Source organism: Chelonia mydas, chromosome 2, assembly GCF_015237465.2.
Source record: "Chelonia mydas isolate rCheMyd1 chromosome 2, rCheMyd1.pri.v2, whole genome shotgun sequence".
Taxonomy (NCBI): Eukaryota; Metazoa; Chordata; order Testudines; family Cheloniidae; genus Chelonia; species Chelonia mydas.
The window spans coordinates 177,807,173-177,826,651 of NC_057850.1; the positions used below are offsets into that span (position 1 = coordinate 177,807,173).

The following is a 19,479-nucleotide window of genomic DNA, read 5'->3' on the forward strand; positions in this document are numbered from 1 at the left end:
ACTGGAGAACTAGTAAAATGATATTGCAGGAGTCTAAATGCTGAATAGTTGAGCGGGGAAAGGATTTTTAGTAGGGCTGTCTGGTGATTAAAAAAAATTAATCGTGCGATTAATTGCACTGTAAACCACCGTTCCAGAGGACATGCGTCCATACTGATGATAAGTTCTGCTCAATAACGATCCAAAGCAGAGTGGACCGACGCATGTTCATTTTCATCATCTGAGTCAGAAACCACTAGCCGAAGGTTGATTTTCTTTTTTGGTGGTTCGGGTTCTGTAGTTTCTGCATTGGAGTGTTGCTCTTTTAAGACTTCTGAAAGCATGCTCCGCACCTCGTCCCTCTCAGATTTTGGAAGACACTTCAGACACTTAAAGCTTGGGTTGAGTGCTGTAGCTATTTTTGGATATCTCACATTGGTACCTTTGCATTTTGTCAAATCTGTTCTGAAAGTGTTCTTAAAATGAACAACGTGCTGGTTGATCACCCGAGACTGCTATAACATGAAATATATGGCAGAATGTGGGTAAAACGAACAGGAGACATACAGTTCTCCCCCAAGGAGGTCAGTCACAAATTTAATTAACACATTATTTTTTTAACGAGCATCATCAGCATGGAAGCATATCCTCTGGAATGGTGGTCAAAGCATGAAGGGGCATATGAATCTTTAATGCATCTGGCACATAAATATCTTGTGATGCTGGCTACAACAGTGCCATGCAAAATGCCTATTCTCACTTTCAAGTCCACTTGAAACACAAGACGTAGGACTGAGTGGACTTTAAGCGTAAGTGTGCTTAGCAACTTAACTTTGCGTCTTAGCACACTGCGTGGACTTGTTGGCTCTAAAGTTTTACATTGTTTTTGGTGCAGTTATGTAACAAAAAAAATTCTACATTTGTAAGTTTCACTTTCATGATAAAGAGATTGCAGTACAGTACTTGTATGAGGTGAATTGAAAATACTATTTTTTAATCATTTTTACAGTGCAGATATTGGTAATAAATAATATAAAGCGATCACTGTACACTTTGTATTCTGTGTTGCATTAGAAATCCATATATTTGAAAAGGTAGAAAAAATCCAAAAATATTTAATAAATTTCAATTGGTTTTACAGTGCGATTAATCACGATTAATTTTTTTAATCAGTTAATTTTTTTGAGTTAATTGCGTGAGTTAACTGCGATTAATTGACAGCCTTAATTTTTAGTTTTTATTTTTATTTAAAAAAATCTCAACCACTTATTGAAAAAGCCCACTTATTTAACAAATTAAATAACTTAGTAAATGACTAAGACTTTGGATAGAGTATGCCTTTAATAAAGATTCAGTACCCTTATTCTTTCGATTAAAATATGAACTAGTGAGATGCATGCTTTGAGACATACAGCAGTTCTTCCCACAATACTGGGGAAGATCAGACTGGATAATCTTGATATTTCTAAGATAATAAACAAGCAGAAATTAACTTGATTATTATTATTTTGGCTGGGAGAAGAGGTATGTCTAGAGTTGGAGAGACCAGAGTCTTTTGGGTCATGCACTTTCATACACGATAAAACAAAAGAGCACAAGCCTAATTTTTAATAGAATCTTTGCAAGTCACCTTAAAGAATGCAACACGATGCTGAACTGGATGTAGATAGTTAATTTAGCTGTGAAAGGACTAGAATTGTTGCTTCCTTTTCAGGGCAAAAAAAAGTTAGCTTCGTTATTGTTGTAGGATCCTAAAGTCACGGTCATCCCTAGACAGAGGAAAAATAATACTTGGCACTTAAGTTGCGGTGTCTGTACATCCTCTTGAAAATGAGCATTAACGTATTGTCTGATACTGCAGTTAATAGTGTGAGCGTGGACTGTCGTGCATGGGCAAAGCCCCACTCGCTGTCATGCACAGGATCAGGGACTATGTATTTGGGATTGGGCTGCCCGTAGCCTAACACTTCTTTCAGGTGGATAGCTCTGTCAACACACATGGGATAACACAGTTTCCCTGCAGGCACATGCTTTCCTCCTACCCCCAGGTCTTGATATTCCTTTACTTTTTAGCTTCGATGTCTGGGTTGACTTTTGAATTACCGTATCGCCTCAGGGGAATGGAGGTTGTTTGTAACTCTGAACAAAATATTATGGTTCTTCCAAAAGTTTACAGCTGAACATTGACTTAATACAGCCTTGAAACTTTACTATGCAGAAGAAAATGCTGCTTTTAATTATCTTTAATTTAAATGAAACAAGCACAGAAAGTTTCCTTACCTTGTCAAATCTTTTTATTAAAACTTCCCCTTTTTTTAGTAGTTTACATTTGACACAGCACTGTCTTGTATTTGCTTTATTTATTTATTTATTTTATTTTTGTCTCTGCTGTTGCCTGATTGCATACTTCTGGTTCCAAATGAGGTGTGTGGTTGACCTCTGGTGTTTATAACTTTGAGGTTCTACTGTATTGTGTGATGTGGAAGTGGGAGGCTGGGCGGGCAAAGCCAGTCAAAGAATAGTCAAGGACTTCCAGAAGCCACCCAGGGGCCCTGCATGTTACTTTGCACAGAATCTGGCAAAATTTAGACCTTGTCTCGATTATGGGTGAGTTTTGGGATGATAAACACCAGCTAACACGTTTTTAAAGGTATTAAAACGTGTCTAAGCTAGGTGCTAACACAACTTTAAATAGCAATTAAAATGTGCTCCCTAAAATTTTTTCCTAGCCTAAACAGGCTAGAAGGCCCTGTCCAAACTTGACAAGTCTATTTTTCCTGTGCCTGAAATTTTCATTTGTTTGTTTGAGTCACAACTAGATAGTCACACTTAGACTATGTCTACATTAAACATTACAGGCACTACAATAGCATAGCTACAGCATTGCAGCTATGCCACTGCAGTGCAGACGCTTCCTATATTGATGTAGTTAATGCATCTCTCTGAGGGACAGTAGCTGGGTCAACCGAAGAATTCTTCTGTTGATCTTGCTGTGCCTACCCTTGGGGTAAGGGCGACCTAACCATGGCACTCAGGGCATGGAATTTTCCACAACCCTGAGCGACATAGGTAGGGCGGCTTAATTTTTAAGTGTAGACCAGGCTTAAGTGCCAACATTATGAGCCAGAATGTTGGAACATCACAGGTGCAAAAATAACAGCATATTCTGCAATTTTAAGATTTGTGCCATCTTTACCATTTGATGGAGAGCCAAATCACATTTTTTAAAAAGTTCTATTTTGTTTCCCTACTCTTTGCACACAACAACTATTTCAATGCAGGCTGAAAACTTTTGTGCAGCATCAAGGGAATAAAGTGTTGCAGCCTCCTTTGTGTGGCTTTTGGGACCTTTCAGTGCAACAATAACATTCAGTGGGCCTCGTGAGTGCATTCCATCTGTCTGTGGTGGTTAGAGGCTGGGAGAGGACTCCATCTTTCTGCCTGACAGCTGCGGTGTTTGCTTTCAGAAGGAAGTAAGAAAGGCTGCTTCTTTGGCAAATGTTCTTGTTGCCTGTTGGAATGTGTTTGTTTGCTTTCTCTCTGAATGCTACTGGGGGTGTTTGGCAGTCACGCTTCTACAGCTTGGTTGATTGTGTTTTCTGCTGACTTGGCGATGTCTGTCTTTGAGGACGGGGTAAGAAGTTGCATTCTTTTTGCATGACAGGAAGGGTGACCACAAAAACTTCCAGAGGATGAATTTCCTCAGGCCGGGAGAGAGGCTTCTCATTTCCCATCATTGCTGATAACATTACCATCCAGATGTTAATAACGCAACTCCCCCCTCCCCATCTTTCATTTTAAAAAAAACAAAAACAAAAAAAACCCAACAACTTGTAGCCTGGCTGCCTGGATTTTGGAGGAAGTTATTTGGATATCCAAACCTTGGCTCTTGTGCCCAGCCTTGCTCCCAATGAAGTCAACAGCAATCATCCCATGGACTTCATTAGTGTCTGTTCTAGGCCCTTGGCTGGCAAGCTCAAAAGAATAGGCTTTACCACAAGATTTTTAGTTCTGCTTCTGGTTGTGCTAGAGTACTGCATAAAGAGACTCTTTTGCTATATTTCCTCACTACTGCTTCTGGACAGAATCAAGAAATGAAGGAGATGACAAAAATTAAAAACTGGCCAGAAGAAGTTGGTCAGATTTTTGCAAATGCTAAACAAGGTTTGGTTAATGTTGGGGAATACGTTTTGAGTCAGCTCTACCGAGTAGATTGAAACCAGAGGCCGAGCTTTGATCACTCTCACCAGTCCACCAGGAGAAGTCTCGCTTTGCTTTTTGCACAGGAAGGATAGTTGTGTTCCTCTCAGTCTCTTGACTTTAACTGGTCAGTCTCCCATTCCTTACATTTATTGTTTTTCTTTCTGGGGGAAGACATGAATTTATCTTATTTTGCTTATGCTGGGGTCAATTAGGAGTAATTTACATTAGTGTAAAATGGTGCAAGTGAGATCAAAATTGGGTCCTATGGACCAGCATACTTCCTCTTTCATTTTCTTGTCTTGTGAGAAGAGATTAAAATTTCTGGGGGTCTCTAAATTTGATCTTGTGATAACTGCTGTAACCATTATACTCATGTTTGGTTGTTTTTTGTCCCCCCCCACCACCCCTCTCTTCCCCCCTTTCTTTCTATTTGTATTTTATTAGAAAATCAGTAACAAAAAGCAAACAAATGTTGTAACCAAAGCTCTCTCACTATATTGTTCTATAACATGTCTGTCAAATATCTTTGTAGTGTTGATTTTTATTTTAAACGGACCAAAAATTAATGCTTAATATTACAATAAACAAATGTAATTCTGGGCAAAAGCCAGAGACCCCACCCTCACTACATTCTTCACCTTAATTTTTGAAAAAACAACAGTCAAAGTTCACCCTTGATAAGATGAGTTATATCAAGGATTATATGTACTCTGATCTACACAGAATCAAACACACATGCACAATGCATATTAAGAAAACGTCTCGCTAGATGCACCTGTTTCAAGATATTTATTTTCTTCCTGTAATCATTTTTTACTTGCTCCTGACGTTAAAGGGATACGTGTGGATTAAAAATCATAGATTAAAACAGAAAGAATTGAAAAAATCTAAGGTTTCTTTTTTGTAACGTAGGTAAGAATTTGTTTTTTAAAATATTACTAGTTTTTATTATTTATAGTTTGCTCCTTCCCCCCACGCCCCTTTCAGTTTGGGGAATGAAATGAAGGTTCCATCTTCACTATGAATGTAGCTGTCTCTCTGATTTGTGTCTAAGGCTTTAGCATAATTCTAAAAACTTGGTTAGGTCCTATCCAGACTGAAAAATAAAATTATGCTTTAACTGTTTTGGGGTGACCGTGGTGTAACTTATTTACTGCATCTCCTAAAGCTTTCTAGTGTCTAGAACCTAATATTAGCCAGTTTTTCATTATAGCCAATTTCTGATCAATTCTCCTCTATTGTTCTCTGGCACTAGCAGGATGATGTAAAGTTTGGGTTGTAAACAGCATCGGAGAATGTTTATTTAATGAATAAAACATAACTGTTCCTATGAGCCTCCTCCAATGTGGGATTGTCCTGCATCGTTGCTTCTCTGTACACAGACAGTATGGAGCAACCTAGACTTAAACACTTGTTAATATCTTTACTCAGGCTGAGCAGTAGCATGCTTCTCAAGTACTCGTATTTAAATCTGTGGGATTTCTCCTGTAGCAAGGTGCTACCCAGTCCGAGGCCTGATCTATACTACAAGACCTACAGTAAATCCATTTCTCTGCCAGGTGGTAGCTAGGGTGACGGCCCTGAGAGATGTAGCTAGGTTGACCTAAGTTTTAAGTGTCGACCAGGCCTTACAATTAACACCCCTGCACGCTGTAGCTGTGCCAACCTAATGCCCAGTGTAGATGTGGCTAAGCTGATGGAAGAAAGCTTCTGTTGCTATCGCTGCTCAGGGAAGTGGATTACCTACAATGATGGCAAAATGCCTTCCGTCACCGTAGGAAGCACCTGTGCAGGGGAGCTACAGCTGTGTAGCTGAGCCACTGTAGCATCCATAGTAAAGACAAGTACTGCGCATAACCCCTTAGTATAGACAATCTACACCAATGGAAGAGGTTTTTCCATTGTGGTAGGAACACCACCTCCTTGAGTGATGGTAGCTAGGTCAACAGAAGCATTCTTCTCTAAACCTAGCTGTGTCTATGCTGGGGGTTAGGTTGACATAGCTACAGCACAAAGGGGTGTAGATTTTTCACACTCCTGAGCATCGTAGCTACGTCAGCCTAACTCCTGTGTAGACCAGGTCTAAGTCTTGTTCTGTCAATACTCAAATTTTTGAGTCTGATGCAAGATTTCCAAATTGGTGGGAATGTTTAGCAACACTTTTGTTTATTGGTAGTTCATTCTTGAAAAGTATTTTACTTGAAGCTTCAAAACTTGCTTTTGAGATTTTTTTTGTTTTGTTGAAGTAACATTTCTCAAAGTAAATGTTTTTGGTTTTAATGTATTTGAATCCCTTCTCCCCAAACATGTTGGATGTTGTGACTACTTTCATTTCTTTGTGTCAGTAATTTTTGTTTTGCTATTTAAATTGCAAAAATGATTCTGGTTCCTGTCATTGTCCCCTTTATGTTCCCTCGGAGTGTTTGTTACACCCTTTTCTTGTATCTTGTCTTAAATTAGATTTTGAGCTCTTCTGGGCTGGGCATATCTCTTGTGTTTGGATGACAACGTTGTATGATTCAGGCTGTAATCCAATCGTAATGCAGTTTTGCTTTGTAATTGTCTATCTAACTGTATACCCAGAAAAGCTGGTCAAACCCCAGGAGAACTAAAAGTCCTGCGCGCCCCCCCCCCCCCATGTTTCCTGTCTTTTCAACCAACTAAAATTAAAATTTTAATTTTAATTTTTTTAACCAATTCTGTAGTTGTCTCACGGTTTTTTCCAGTGTATATAGATGTGTGTCCATTTAAATAATTAGATTAAATACCATTTTTAAAAATAAGATTCCAACAAGATTTGAGAAATGTACTAAGCACCTACCAGCCAAAGGTTGAGACGAAAAAATATGAGAGGGTAAATTTCAGGTCAATGCTGTGGTCCAAGTTCAGCTCACCATCTTCAGCTGCTGGAATAGGAAAGATGGTTTTTATCTGTCCTGCTCCTAATATCTGGTGGAAGGAGAAGTTGCCACTTCAAATTTGAGATGAAGATTAAATTGGCTTCAGAACCAAAGTGAATTGTTGTTGTTGCAAAAGAGAATTTGAGTCTGATCCAAAGAACATCCATAATTTTCACTGAAGTCCTTACAAGCTGGTTATCACGTCTCAGGATTAGGTCCTTTATGAAGGAAACAAGTTTATTCTTGTGATTTTGGGGAAGGAGGAGTACCATAGCATAGCATTTTCATTTGTTTGTTTGTTTTTTTCCCTCTCAAGTAGCATGGATCTCATGAATTATGCAGAGTTTATGAAAAAAGCTGGAAATGAGAATTTTAAAAATGGAAATTATTTCATGGCCATCAGAAACTACGATGAAGCCATACGTGTGCTCTTTCAGTTATTCCAGTGGGGGATGTAAGTATTCATCTAATGTATGACAGAGTAAATGATAAGAGAATTTTAAAGATAAGTGGTCCAGCTATCTGTGGATAGCAGGAATCAGGAACCCTTGAGTTCTATTTTCAAGCCCTGATACTGACTTGACTTTGTTTTTTGGGAAGCCATTTAACATCCCTGATTCATTGTTTTCCCCATCTGTAAAATGGGCATGATACTAATCAAATTACTTGAACAGCCCAAAATAAGTGAGAATGATTGTAAATTAAAATAAGCTTAATTCAAGGTTGAATTAAACTATTTACTGTGACTTACTTGTTTTTCTTTTTTTCTTTCACTCTGACTCTCTCTGCTGGCTTTGGGCTAGACCAGCGGTTCTCGAACTTCATCACACTGTGACCCCCTTCTGATAAGAATGACTACACTACTCTAGGAGGGGGAACTGAAGCCTGAGCCCGCCCGAGCCCCGCTGTCCCGGGCAGGATGGCCAAAGCCCAAGGGCTTTACCCCCCCCCCCCCCCCCCCCCCCCCCCCCCCCCGGTAGGGGCCTGTAACTTGAGCCCCATCACCTAGAGCTGAAGCCCTCGGGTTTTGACTTCAGCCCCAGGCAGCTGGGCTTGGGCTTCAGCTTCAGCCCCGTGCCCCAGCAAGTCAACACCCATCCTGGTGTTACAATGGTGTCGTGACCCACTTTGGGAACTCCTGGCTGAGTTACTAACGTCCTTAAATCTTGATTTAAAGCAGAAGTTACTATAGGAGTGGGTGGAGGAGGTTCTGTGGCTTGCCATGTGCAGGAGGTCAGACTAGATGATCATGATGGTCCCTTCTTTCTTAAAGTCTATGAGTCTATCTGATGTACTTATGCTCATCTCAGCCCCCAAATGCTGTCGTATCTCAGCCCTTCACACAAACTAATGAATTTATCATCACACTATCACTCTGAGGTAAAGAATGGAGGCATGGAGATTTTGTGACAAAGCCAGGATTGTATCTCAGTCCAATGGGCTCCTCCTCAGTCCCAGTCCAATGCCTTGGTGTCTAGGTTCAGGATCTTCAGTATAAATTTTTCAAGACACTGCTTGGATCCACTGGTTTGGGGGGTTGCGACAGATCCCAGCATTCAAATGATCAATATTCAAGAACCAAGTAAGAATTAGATTAATGTTCTTCCAGATCCTCACTGGTATAAATTTGGCTTCCCTGGTGTTATGTTAGCTCACATCAGCCAAAGATTTAACCATGTGTTTTTAGTTAGTGTTTCTTGGTTGCTGAAGCACACTTCCTCCTTACCACCTGCAGGTCACACCCCCAGTGTTCCACTCAGGCCTTGGACCTGATCATGAACCCATCCAAATTGTTTAATTGAACCATTGTACTTTCAATATTTTCCTTCAGAGATGAAATGAAAGAAATAGTATGCAGTCATAAAATAGACTGTATTTAACACATATCCTGAAAAGGGTGGGGTAGAATTTAGGTGGCATGCATGATCATAACTGTATTTCTTGACTTCACCTTGTAACATGAATGTTGTATTAAAGTAGGGTTTTTTCCTATGTAATATTGCTATAAGTGATTGGAATTATGTTAACTGAATTTGCAGGATCTTTATTTTCTTTCTAGAGGATATCTTTTTGTACCATAATTCTGTTTGGTGGAATAAATTGAGTTTTGTCAAATTTTTGTTCATTATAAAGTACCATTTATCTTTTTAAAATTGATTAAACATTAATATTATTAATGTCATAGGGTTTCTCATAGGGACGTGGCTGTGTTATTGTGCAACAAATCAAATGCCTTTTACAGCCTTGGTAAGTGGGAAGAAGCATATCACTGTGCCAAGGAGAGCCTCCAGTGGGATTTGTCGTATGTTAAGGTACTGCACGTTTAATCCAACAGATCAGCAATGCTTGCCAGCTTTATTATTCTAAACAAGATTCAAAATTAGTTTTAAAAAGATTTGTACACAAATACAACGCCTTAGAAGAAGAATAAGAGAATAGTAACTTCAGGGTCCCTAATCAGAGCTGAATATATGTTTTGACATAAAAAAATTACAATTGCAATTGTATTTTGAATGACACGGAACTAGCTTACTGTGAATCCAGATATAATGAAACCATAATTAAGTGTTGTAGAATGAAATTCCCATGTTTCATTGCACTATGCAAGCTGTCTTGTGAAAAGTGGTTTCACTATGACCCCGATTCAGTGAAGCAGTTAAATTTATGCTTAAAGCCCTATTGTCTCAGCCATATAAATACTGCAACAGATACTGAAAAGTAGTACTAGATTTTTGACATAACACGTGTTCAAGTTTTTTTCTGCACTGTGAGAGTTAAAATATATTTGATAGTTTGTTCTTTGAAAAATAACCAAAGTCTTGATTTGAGGGTTCTCTGCTTTCTTTCTAGACACTTTAATGACATTGATAATATGTGAACTTGGCAGCCGATTTTTATGCGAAGGAATGCAACAGTGACCTTTCGGTGACTGCATCCCATGCATATTTTGTGAAATTCAACTACTTTGCCTATGATGCTGCTGTGAATTTTATTTAAAAAAAAAAAAAATCTGTGATTTTTCTCAGGGCCCCACCAATGAGTGCCAACATCCATATTTATTCTTACAGAATTCTTTGAGTTTGAGTTTAACAAACAGAGAGTAGTATTACAAACCACACGTGAGGTACATTTTGGGGCGTGATTAGTAATTTGGGACTAGAAAATGATGTTTAGCTTAATAACTAGGATCTCTGAATATTTTTGTTTACAAAAATATTTAAATTAATTTCCCAAAGATATTGGGTCTTCAGGAGACTAAAACATTGTCGTATTCAGATGCCCACAATATTTCACAGCTTTGTTCTGTTGATACATGAGTAATTCTCTCAACTATTTAAAATGTTGATAACTTTATATGTAGTTAGACATCCTGTGAGTCTTATTCAGGAAAAATGGCCTTTACCCATTGTAAAGTTACTAATAGTTTTCTGTAGGGCTTTCAGAAATGGGCTCCTAATCGCCCAAAATTAGAAATAACAAGATTTGATGACAATTCTTGTTGTTAGTTTTTTTTTTTTTTCTTTTTTCCCCCCCCACTAGGGCTACTATAGATCTGGCTACTCGCTGCTGCGGTTGTCGAGAACTCATGATGCAGTTATTATGTTTTCTCGTGGCTTGACTCTTCTGTGTGGTTCTGTGGATCAATCTCAAATTGCTGATTTTATAGTTGGAATCTTCACAAGTGTTAACGGTAAATTGGAATGGACGCTTGTATTTTATTTAGTAGGGACCGGACTGCTGAGGGGCTTGTGTATGGGATTTGGAGCCATTCTTCCTGGAATAGTTAATTTGCTCACTCCTGACTAGGATCAGATTTGAAGATTATTAACATCTGATAGCTGTACAGTGGTCACTGTAAATGGGGTGCATAGTCGTAATTCTGTTTATAGATGAGGAATAGCCACATTCCCAAAACACCACCACTGCCACGTAGATGAATAAGTTGTCACACACAAGTGCCCCAGTGGTGTTACAGTTAGAACTGGTTGAAATTTTTCATTAAAAAATAAAGTTGTGTGGAAGAGGAAAAACTTCATGAAACCATTTTACATTTTTTTTTAAAAATTCCTGCTAATTGAAAAATTTTGACTGAAAATGTATACAAAAACAGTTCAGTTTTTCCTTTGCCAAGTTTAGTCAATTGTTTGTTTGGTTTTGGTTTTTTTTAGTTTGTTGCGGATTTTGATTGGTCACCTTAGCCACGTTGAGGGATTTATTCAAAATATAAAAACTTCCTTTTAAAAGAAGTTAGATTAAAAAAATGGAAAAATCGTTTGCTGAAAATAATTCTGCAGATATTTTTTTTTTTAAATCAGTCCATTTAGAACACTATTGGAAGGAAAATGTTTACAAATGGTTTGAAATTCCCATTATTTTAGTGGGAGGGTAAAGGAGGAGAAGCAGTAGTGAGTTTTAGTTAGCGCTAATTATAATATGGTTTGGCTGGGCCTCAGAAAACTTGGATAACCTGGGAGACAGCACAAGGCTGGAGAAAAAGCAAATGTGGTACTGATTTTGCAATAAAAGAAAGAAGACTGATCTTGGCAATTGCCACTTTTTAACTTTAACTACCATCCCTAGTAAAACAATAGAACAGATATCAAGATGAACAATCACAAAATGTTTAAAAAGGAAACCAAACCAAGAGCAGTATGAATCTTCCCAGGCAAACTTGCTTGCTCTTTTGGACAAAATTGGTGGATGTAAAGAATGCAGTAAGTTTAATTCAGAATGACTTGGACAGGAATACTGCCATGTGTATTAAAAACTGACCAAAAGACCTAGATCCAAAGCCCATTGAAAGGGAATCTTTCCATTAATTTAATGGACCTTAGGGCTTAACAATAATGCAGTGAATTTAACTGAGTGCAGTCTGGAGGTTTAGGGCCTAATTCTTCTGAGGTTGTGAGTACCCACAGCTCCCACTGACATCAGCTGGAGTTATGGATGCTCAACAGTTATAATGGGGATTGTTGTGTGGTACAGTCTTAGCTAACATCTCTATTAGTGTCTGGGGGAAGGAATGACAGCAAGTCAGTGAAATGTGCAGTTGATACAAAAATGGGCTGAGTTGCAATTACAGTTAGGACAGAGAAAGTGGACCTGGAAAATAAAGGAAATATGAGCAGAAAATCTCAAAATGAGATTAATCTAGAGTACATGTAAGTCAAGGGGAAAGATAATCAGAAATGCTCACTCAGTGGGAAGCATTAATGCTGAAAGAGACCTGCAGTGGGAGTGAGCGGCAAATTAGACTTGAGTTTGCAATGTTATGTGATAGCAAAGCACCGGTGCCATTTTGGGCTGCATACTCCAAGTCATACCGGAGAATAGTCCTCTACAGTACTGGTGTGACAAGCACAAACAAATTGTGACAAACTGAAGAGAATTTAGAAATGAACATTACAAATGATTATGAAGCGGAGGTGACCTGGAGGTATAACAGAACAATAAAAAGAACTGAACATGTATATCTTGGTCAAGCAAGACTTGTGGGGATATAAGTTCTCCACATATATGAATGATGTAAGCACCAGAGAAGCCGAGTAATCAGTTAATAATCCTTAGCATTTTTCTGGTATTTTCAAAGCACCATACATCAACTGATTAATTTACACAACATCCCTATCCCCCCCAGCATTTTACAGATGGGGAAGGTGAGACAGAAAGGTGAAGTGACTTGCCCAAGGCCACAAAGAGTCAGGGAAGAGCCAAGACTAGAACTAAGGACGGGCTGAATCACAATGCTGTATTTGTTTCTTCCAACCCACGCAGCTTTCCTTGTCAGTGAGGCAGATCAGGGAATAGCTAAGAGTAATGAAGAAAGAGGAAAATTTTAGGCTTAACATCAGGAAAAACTTACAGTGAGATGTATTAAGTTGTGGAATATTCTCCCAGAGCAAATTATAGAAAGGCCTGTGATGGTAGCAGTGGGAAGAGGGAAAAGAACACATACGAAAGGATACTTGGCTTTTCCCATCCCACCAACTACTTATTTCTGTGGCAGAGTCAGATCCTTCTCTCCTAAGCTCCTACATTCCCTCCTCCATTGTTGCTCAATGGTCTGGTTTACAAGCTTTGCCAGAGAGAGCCCAAGGACATGCCATCTGGCTTCCGGCAATGCCTCTCTCTCACTTGCTTCATGCACTCTCATTCCTGTTTTAAATGAGTTTGGTTACTTACATCAACTTCTCTGTTCATACACAATAAATAGAAAAACTGGTGGAAGGTTTTAGATTTTTCATGGCCTTCAGAGATTTTTCAAAAGCAAATGGTTAATTTCACATTGTTAATTAAATCTGTGGCCTCTGAAAATAATGCACCCTTACTAATTATTGAGCAGACATCTCACCAATATTAGTTATGTGAATTGTATGTTCTAATTTGAAATGTTTCAATGTGTTAATCACTACTGAAGAATTGACCATATGAAATGAATTGATGTACTTGGAGAGCACAGCTTGTAAAAGTTGCATATGCTAAACACTTAAGCTTCTTTTCTTATTTTCTTAGATGAAAAATATATAGCACCATATTTTCTTCCCATTTTTAAGAACATTGTGAATGAAAGATTCGATCCATTAGTTTGGCAGGCGGTAATAGAAAAACTAGCCAAGAAAGGAATGTGGCAGGTAAGTTTATCTCTGTGCCAAGAATATTAGTAAATCTGTTTTGTTTATTATTTTATTTTTTTCAATAATAAGCTTTAATTTTCTTTAATTGATTTTTAAATCTAAAATTATTGTTCCCCTGTGCAAATATCTTGATTTTTAGAATTTGAGTAGAAAATAGTTTCTAAAATTCTCTTTCCCTTTTTAAAGGGACACAGTCAACTTCAAAAACTTATTTGTTTCTTTTTGTTTATTGTGGTTACAAGACACTTCAAATGACTGTAACTGAAAGCGATTAGAGAAAAAATATTTGTCTTAATTTGCATTTATGGTCTGTTTTACTGTTTCTTTGGTATGACCAGTCAGTCTTCTGATTAGTATGGGTCTTTAACACAGCGACAGAGAAGTGGAGAACAAAAATAGGAATATATGATTGCTAAACCACAAAAACTAGCTAGAAAACTCACTAGCGGGTGTAGTGTCTGCAATTTAATTTAATTCTCACTTTTTTTTTTACAGACCAGATTTGAAGTTGATGGTACTTCTTTAAATTCTGAATGATGTAGTAACCATCTAGACAGATCATGTAATGCAGTGATACTTGGACTGAAGCTCGTGAGCTGCAAGTGGCTCTTTAATGTGTGTCCTGTGGCTCTTGGCAGCATAATATTAAAACACTGTGTGATTTAATTATTAACCAATCAGGATGCTCTTGCTATGTTGTTAACCATTTGTAGTTGATAAAAGAGTAATACTTGATCAGTCATTTTTCTGTGAGAATGATCTATATAAACTAAATATTTCCCCTGTCATACTGCTTAAATATGAATATATAGCACTATAGTAAATGAAACAATGAAGTCACACTACAGTGGCTCTTTTGGGTAATGTTGATCGCTAATTTGGCTTCTGAACCACTGAGATCTGTAGCACTGGTCTATAGTGTTTCCTGCTTCAGAGCACCAGTTGAATCTTAAGCAAACACATGTTGCCAGAGAGATGCTTTTGTCACTGACGATGCTAGAGCATAAACACGATGGCAAGTGCTGCAGCGCTGTAGTGACTTATGCCTGATGAGAAGCTCAGGTGGGGAAAATGTGTTTGCCAAATTAAAGGATTTTAATGAGTTAGAAGGAAAAGGAAGCTTTAGTGTTTTGAGAATCTGATAGGTTATTACAAACGATAGGCAGTAATAAACATTTATATCTGTAGAGAGGACCGGTCAGATTTTTCCCTTTAACGTTTGTTGATGCATTTAAACAAACTTTAAAATTAATTTCTGAATGCTTGTAGGCTCATAAATTTTGTTTTTCCTAGTCCTTGATGTTGGTGGCCACTGAGAGAGACACGTTGCCGAGAAATCTGAGAGTCACTCATTTATCACTGAAGGATCTTTTTGAGGTACAGTGCTGTCGCATGTATTTTATTTAACAAGATGACTGACTGTCTTTTTTCTTTTTTTTCCCACAGTTGTTTTACTAAATAACTTAATATTCTGTGAATAAGAGTGAGCACAGATTAAACAAACAGCAGTTTGAAAAACATATATCATTAGTACTGGTCAAAACATTTTGTCTGAAATTGTTCCCTTTTTTGTCAAAAATTTTAGAAATTTTTCAATGAGCTATATAATACACTAATTCTGTAACAAAAAATAGGCAGCTTGTTTGTGTCAGCTTTGGTAACCAGCACTATGAAATCAAGTTGATAAATCAATTGTGAGAGTGTGGCAGCTGTGTTAAATTGACAGCATTTCATGGCTGAGGTTACTTATAATCTGCATTGGACATAGGTTTAGAAGGATTAGATTTTTTATTGGTAAATGTTGATTTCACTATACACACACAAACGAATGAAAAAATATTTCTGCCGATAATCAAAATTTACAGATACGCAAAGTAAGAAAAATGTTGTTGGAGAGCTTATTGGAATTTGATTTAAGGATGTTTTCTTTACGTATTTTGAAATATTTGTGTTTTTAATGGTTCTGAAGCTTTAACTTTTTGAATCGCAACATCCACTGTAATTAAATAGTTGTCTGACCTCCTTTCCCACGGCCGTGAAAATTTAAATCAATAAAAATGAAAAATATGCCTAAAAAGAAACATGGATATTATCTGGCAAAGTTATAAACAAATAGAAATCGAATTCTGCCATGCTTAGACAGAGTGCATTTTTATGCACTGTGGGTGGGCAATTCCTGGCCCGCTCTACAAAATCCAAGTAAAGGACCTTACTCGAGGGATATATATGTAGGATTTGGGGATGGAATACTCCCTTCTCTTCCCCCATCTAGTGGTAGAGTGCTGAACACCAGCATGGCTATTCCACAGCAACTGCTATAGCTAATAAAATGCAGCCATGGCTGTTGTCCCTGTGTGAAGGGGATTTGGCAAGCTGGATCGGTATATTCATAGATCCACTGGCCATGAACCCTAATCCCTTCATCTGAGATAACTGCTCTGTGCCAGTCAGTGGGTTTGAAGCCTTCACCCTCATACGACATCTCCATAGACTTGCTCTTTCTTTTCTTGTGAAATCCCACAGATTCTGCTCCATTTGGGGCCTTTCAAAGCTTTATCTCAGCAGGGAGCATTTCTGCCTATATAAACACTGCAATCCTGATCCTGCTTTCGTTGACTTTAATGACAACTTTCCCATTGTCTTCAGCAGTGCAGGATCAAGCCCTGTCCATAGGTTATCTGAGATTCAAAGAGGGCATAATTTAACTCACAATTTAACCCATAATATTCCCACAGGAGGGCATAATTTAACATCCCCTGTCATATGACAGGTACTAATCAATGAGTTGCAATTCCAACGTCAAAGAAGGGGCTACAGAATCTGTTTTGAATTATGAAACTAGCCATCCATAGGCTTTCTGTTTGTTTGTTTGTTTTTTTTAACCTAAATCAGATCACTTTTATGTCTCATATTGCTGTTGTGTGCAAATTGTGCAATATGTTGTTAACAGAAAGGATTAAAAACCTTCTGTTGTGGAATTGTACTGAACCTGCTGTTGGTGTGAGTCTTTACAGTGAGCTTATGCTTAAGGTTCTCTTTGTACTGCTGTTAAATGCCTCATCTTCAGTGGTTTGAAATCAGATATTGGAAAGTATAAGAAAATATATAAATTAGGGGACTATAAAGTAAGCTCTGTACAGCTACATTTACTGGCTAAAAGTTTAACACTGTACTAGGGCATATATGATGTGATGTGGCGGGTTGCCACATATCCTGTAATTCAACAGCACAATTAGTATTTTTACTGTACATCTTTGAAACTGGGGCTGTTTTTTACTTATATTGGTGGAAAACTGTTCCATGGATGGTGCAGGGAAGAGGAGAAGCCCTGAAAAGGAAGGGAAGGCAAAACGAAGTGTAAAGAGATTTAACCACATTAGCTGATCATAGCTTCTAATTGCCACAGAAAAATTTGTTTATATTTAATTAATGTGCATGGTGTAGAGGGCTTTTATAAAAGGCCCATGATCTAGGAGCCATACTTCTCAGATGGCCGAACTGAAGCCTAGAGATAGAGAGAGATGATGGTAAACCTTATAAGACTGTGTTCCTTACTAGCATGATTGCCATTATGAAATAATAGTACACATCATCATCATCGTTCCTATTAAGCCTCTGGCATTTAGGGCAGTGACGAAGCTCCTCCGCTCCTGTCTGTTTCTGGCAAGTCTTTCAATGATTCCCCAGCTGTGCCCCAGGTTTTTCAGCTCAGCTTCGACAGCTCTTCACCGTGTTGTTTTCAGGCAGCCTTGTTTTCGCTTGCCCTCAGGTGTCCATCTTACTATTGCTAGTCTGGTGATGGAATCGGTTTCCATCCGAAGCACATGGCGAATCCATCTCCAACGCCTCCTGGCAATGATGGTGCTCAGATTCTCTGGGCTGCATTGTGTCAGTAGATCTTGGTTTGAGATTGTTGTGGGCCAAAAGATACGGAGGATTTTTCTGAGGCAGGTTGTATGAAATGAAGACAGTTTGGACATGTCATACTTTCTCATTCCCCAGCATTCTGCACTATAAAGTAGTGTTGAAAATACACAGTTCTGATAAATCTTGCGTTTGGTTTTGGTGTTGTGTTTTGATGATTTCCAGACTGTATTTAAGCTCCTGAAGGTGTTCCTGGCTTTATTGATTTTGTTCCAGATGTCCTGGCTTGTTCCACCATCCTGGCTGATGGTGCTGCCCAAGTATGTGAATGTTTCCACACTGGTGAGAACATAATCCTCTACCTGTACTGATGATGGTGTGACAATATTAAAGATCATGATATCTGTCTTATTGCGGTTGATTTTCAGTCCAATTTGCTGGCTGAATGGGTTGAGTCAAGTTGTTTTTTCTGGTATATGGTGTTGGGTATGTGATAGGAGAGCGACATCATCTGCGAAGTCCAGGTCTTCAAGGGATGAGAAGAGTGTCCATTTAATGCCTCTTGGCATGTCTTCTGTTGTATGCCGCATTACCTAGTTGATGGCAATGTTGAAGAGGATTGCAGACATGACACACCCCTGACATACTCCTGGTTTGACTTCAATACTGAGCTCACTGTGATTAACACTGCATGTAAAGTTGAAATAGAAGCTTTTGATGACATTGATTACATGGAAAGGAATTCCATATGCCCACAGAGTGTGCTGTAGGGCTGGTCCTGTGAATGCTATCCAAAGCCTTCTCAAAATCTATGAAATTTATGTAGAGTTGCCATTGCCATTCTAAGCACTGTTCTATTATGTTTCGTAGAGTGACTATCTGGTCTGTGCATCCATGTCCTTTCCGAAAACCAGTTTGCTCTTTTCTGGGAATGCTATCAACTGCCTCTGATGCACGCTGGACCATAATCTTACACAATACCTTGCTTGGCACAGATGAAAGTGTGGTGCCACGCCAGTTATTACAATCACTAAGAATTCCTTTCATTGGTATCTTCACTATAACCCCATTGGTCCACTCATCTGGCACTTTTTCCTTTTCCCAGACTGATGTAAATAGAGGGTCCAGGATAGATGCTGCTAATTTAGGATTTACCTTGGACAATTCTGCATTCAAATTATCCTTGCCAGGAGCTTTCCCATTTTTTAAGGATTTGATGGCTTGAATGAGCTCTTCCTTAGTTGGGGTGTCTGTGTTGACATCAAGATCTTCTTTTGCCTCCTGGATGTTTTCTTCCTTTTTAGGTGGCTCCCTGTTCAGCAATTCTTTGAAATGCTCTGTCTAATGCATTTCTTGTTCTGTTTCGGCTGTTAGTAGGTATCCTCGTTTGTTCCTGATGAGAGTGTTTGTTGGTGTCTGCTGTTTACCACTGATAAGCTGTGTCATTTTGTAGACAGTTCCTTGTTCACCACGAGCAGCTGCATCCTCTGCTTGTGTTGCCAGATTATCAATAATATGCCGTTAGTCTGCTCTCACAAGGCATTTGACCTCCCGCTGTGCCTTGCTCGTGGTATTTGTCCTTTAGCTTCTGGGATTTAATGTCTAAAACTTTTTTTCTTCAGGGCTCATCTGTTTCTATGGCATTCCATGTGCTGGGTGTAATCTACTCCTTCCTTCTCTTCTGCCTGTAGCCTAGACAGGCTTCACTGCTGTGTTTATAAATTGCTGTTACTTTGTCCCACTTCTTGTTGATCTCTTCATCTGTATTCCTCTCCTCTTCATCAAGGTCTGCAAGTGCTTGAAACCTGTTATTTAACTGCAGAATGAAGGCTTTCTGTATTTCAAGGGACTTTAGCTTGTCACTATCATAACGTTTGGTGGACCCACACTTCTCAGTT

The 19,479-nt window shown here is 38.6% G+C and overlaps 1 protein-coding gene across 10 annotated transcripts in view; it reads left to right on the forward strand.

Annotated features, from left to right (window-relative positions):
* TRANK1 (tetratricopeptide repeat and ankyrin repeat containing 1) overlaps positions 1–19,479 on the forward strand; it is a 90,431-nt gene that overhangs the window by 21,427 nt on the left and 49,525 nt on the right. For 6 of the 10 annotated variants that reach the window (XM_027819596.3, XM_043540660.1, XM_043540661.1 and 3 more), the window contains 5 exons: positions 7,402–7,536; positions 9,268–9,394; positions 10,623–10,773; positions 13,596–13,714; positions 15,011–15,094. In XM_027819596.3, coding sequence (XP_027675397.2) covers positions 7,403–7,536; positions 9,268–9,394; positions 10,623–10,773; positions 13,596–13,714; positions 15,011–15,094 — 615 coding nt within the window. In that variant the 5' untranslated portion in view covers position 7,402. Of the gene's footprint in view, positions 1–7,398; positions 9,395–10,622; positions 10,774–13,595; positions 13,715–14,213; positions 14,232–14,311; positions 14,333–15,010; positions 15,095–19,479 lie in introns of those variants that run through there. The other 4 variants (XM_043540662.1, XM_043540664.1, XM_037890111.1 and 1 more) reach the window with 4 other exon arrangements.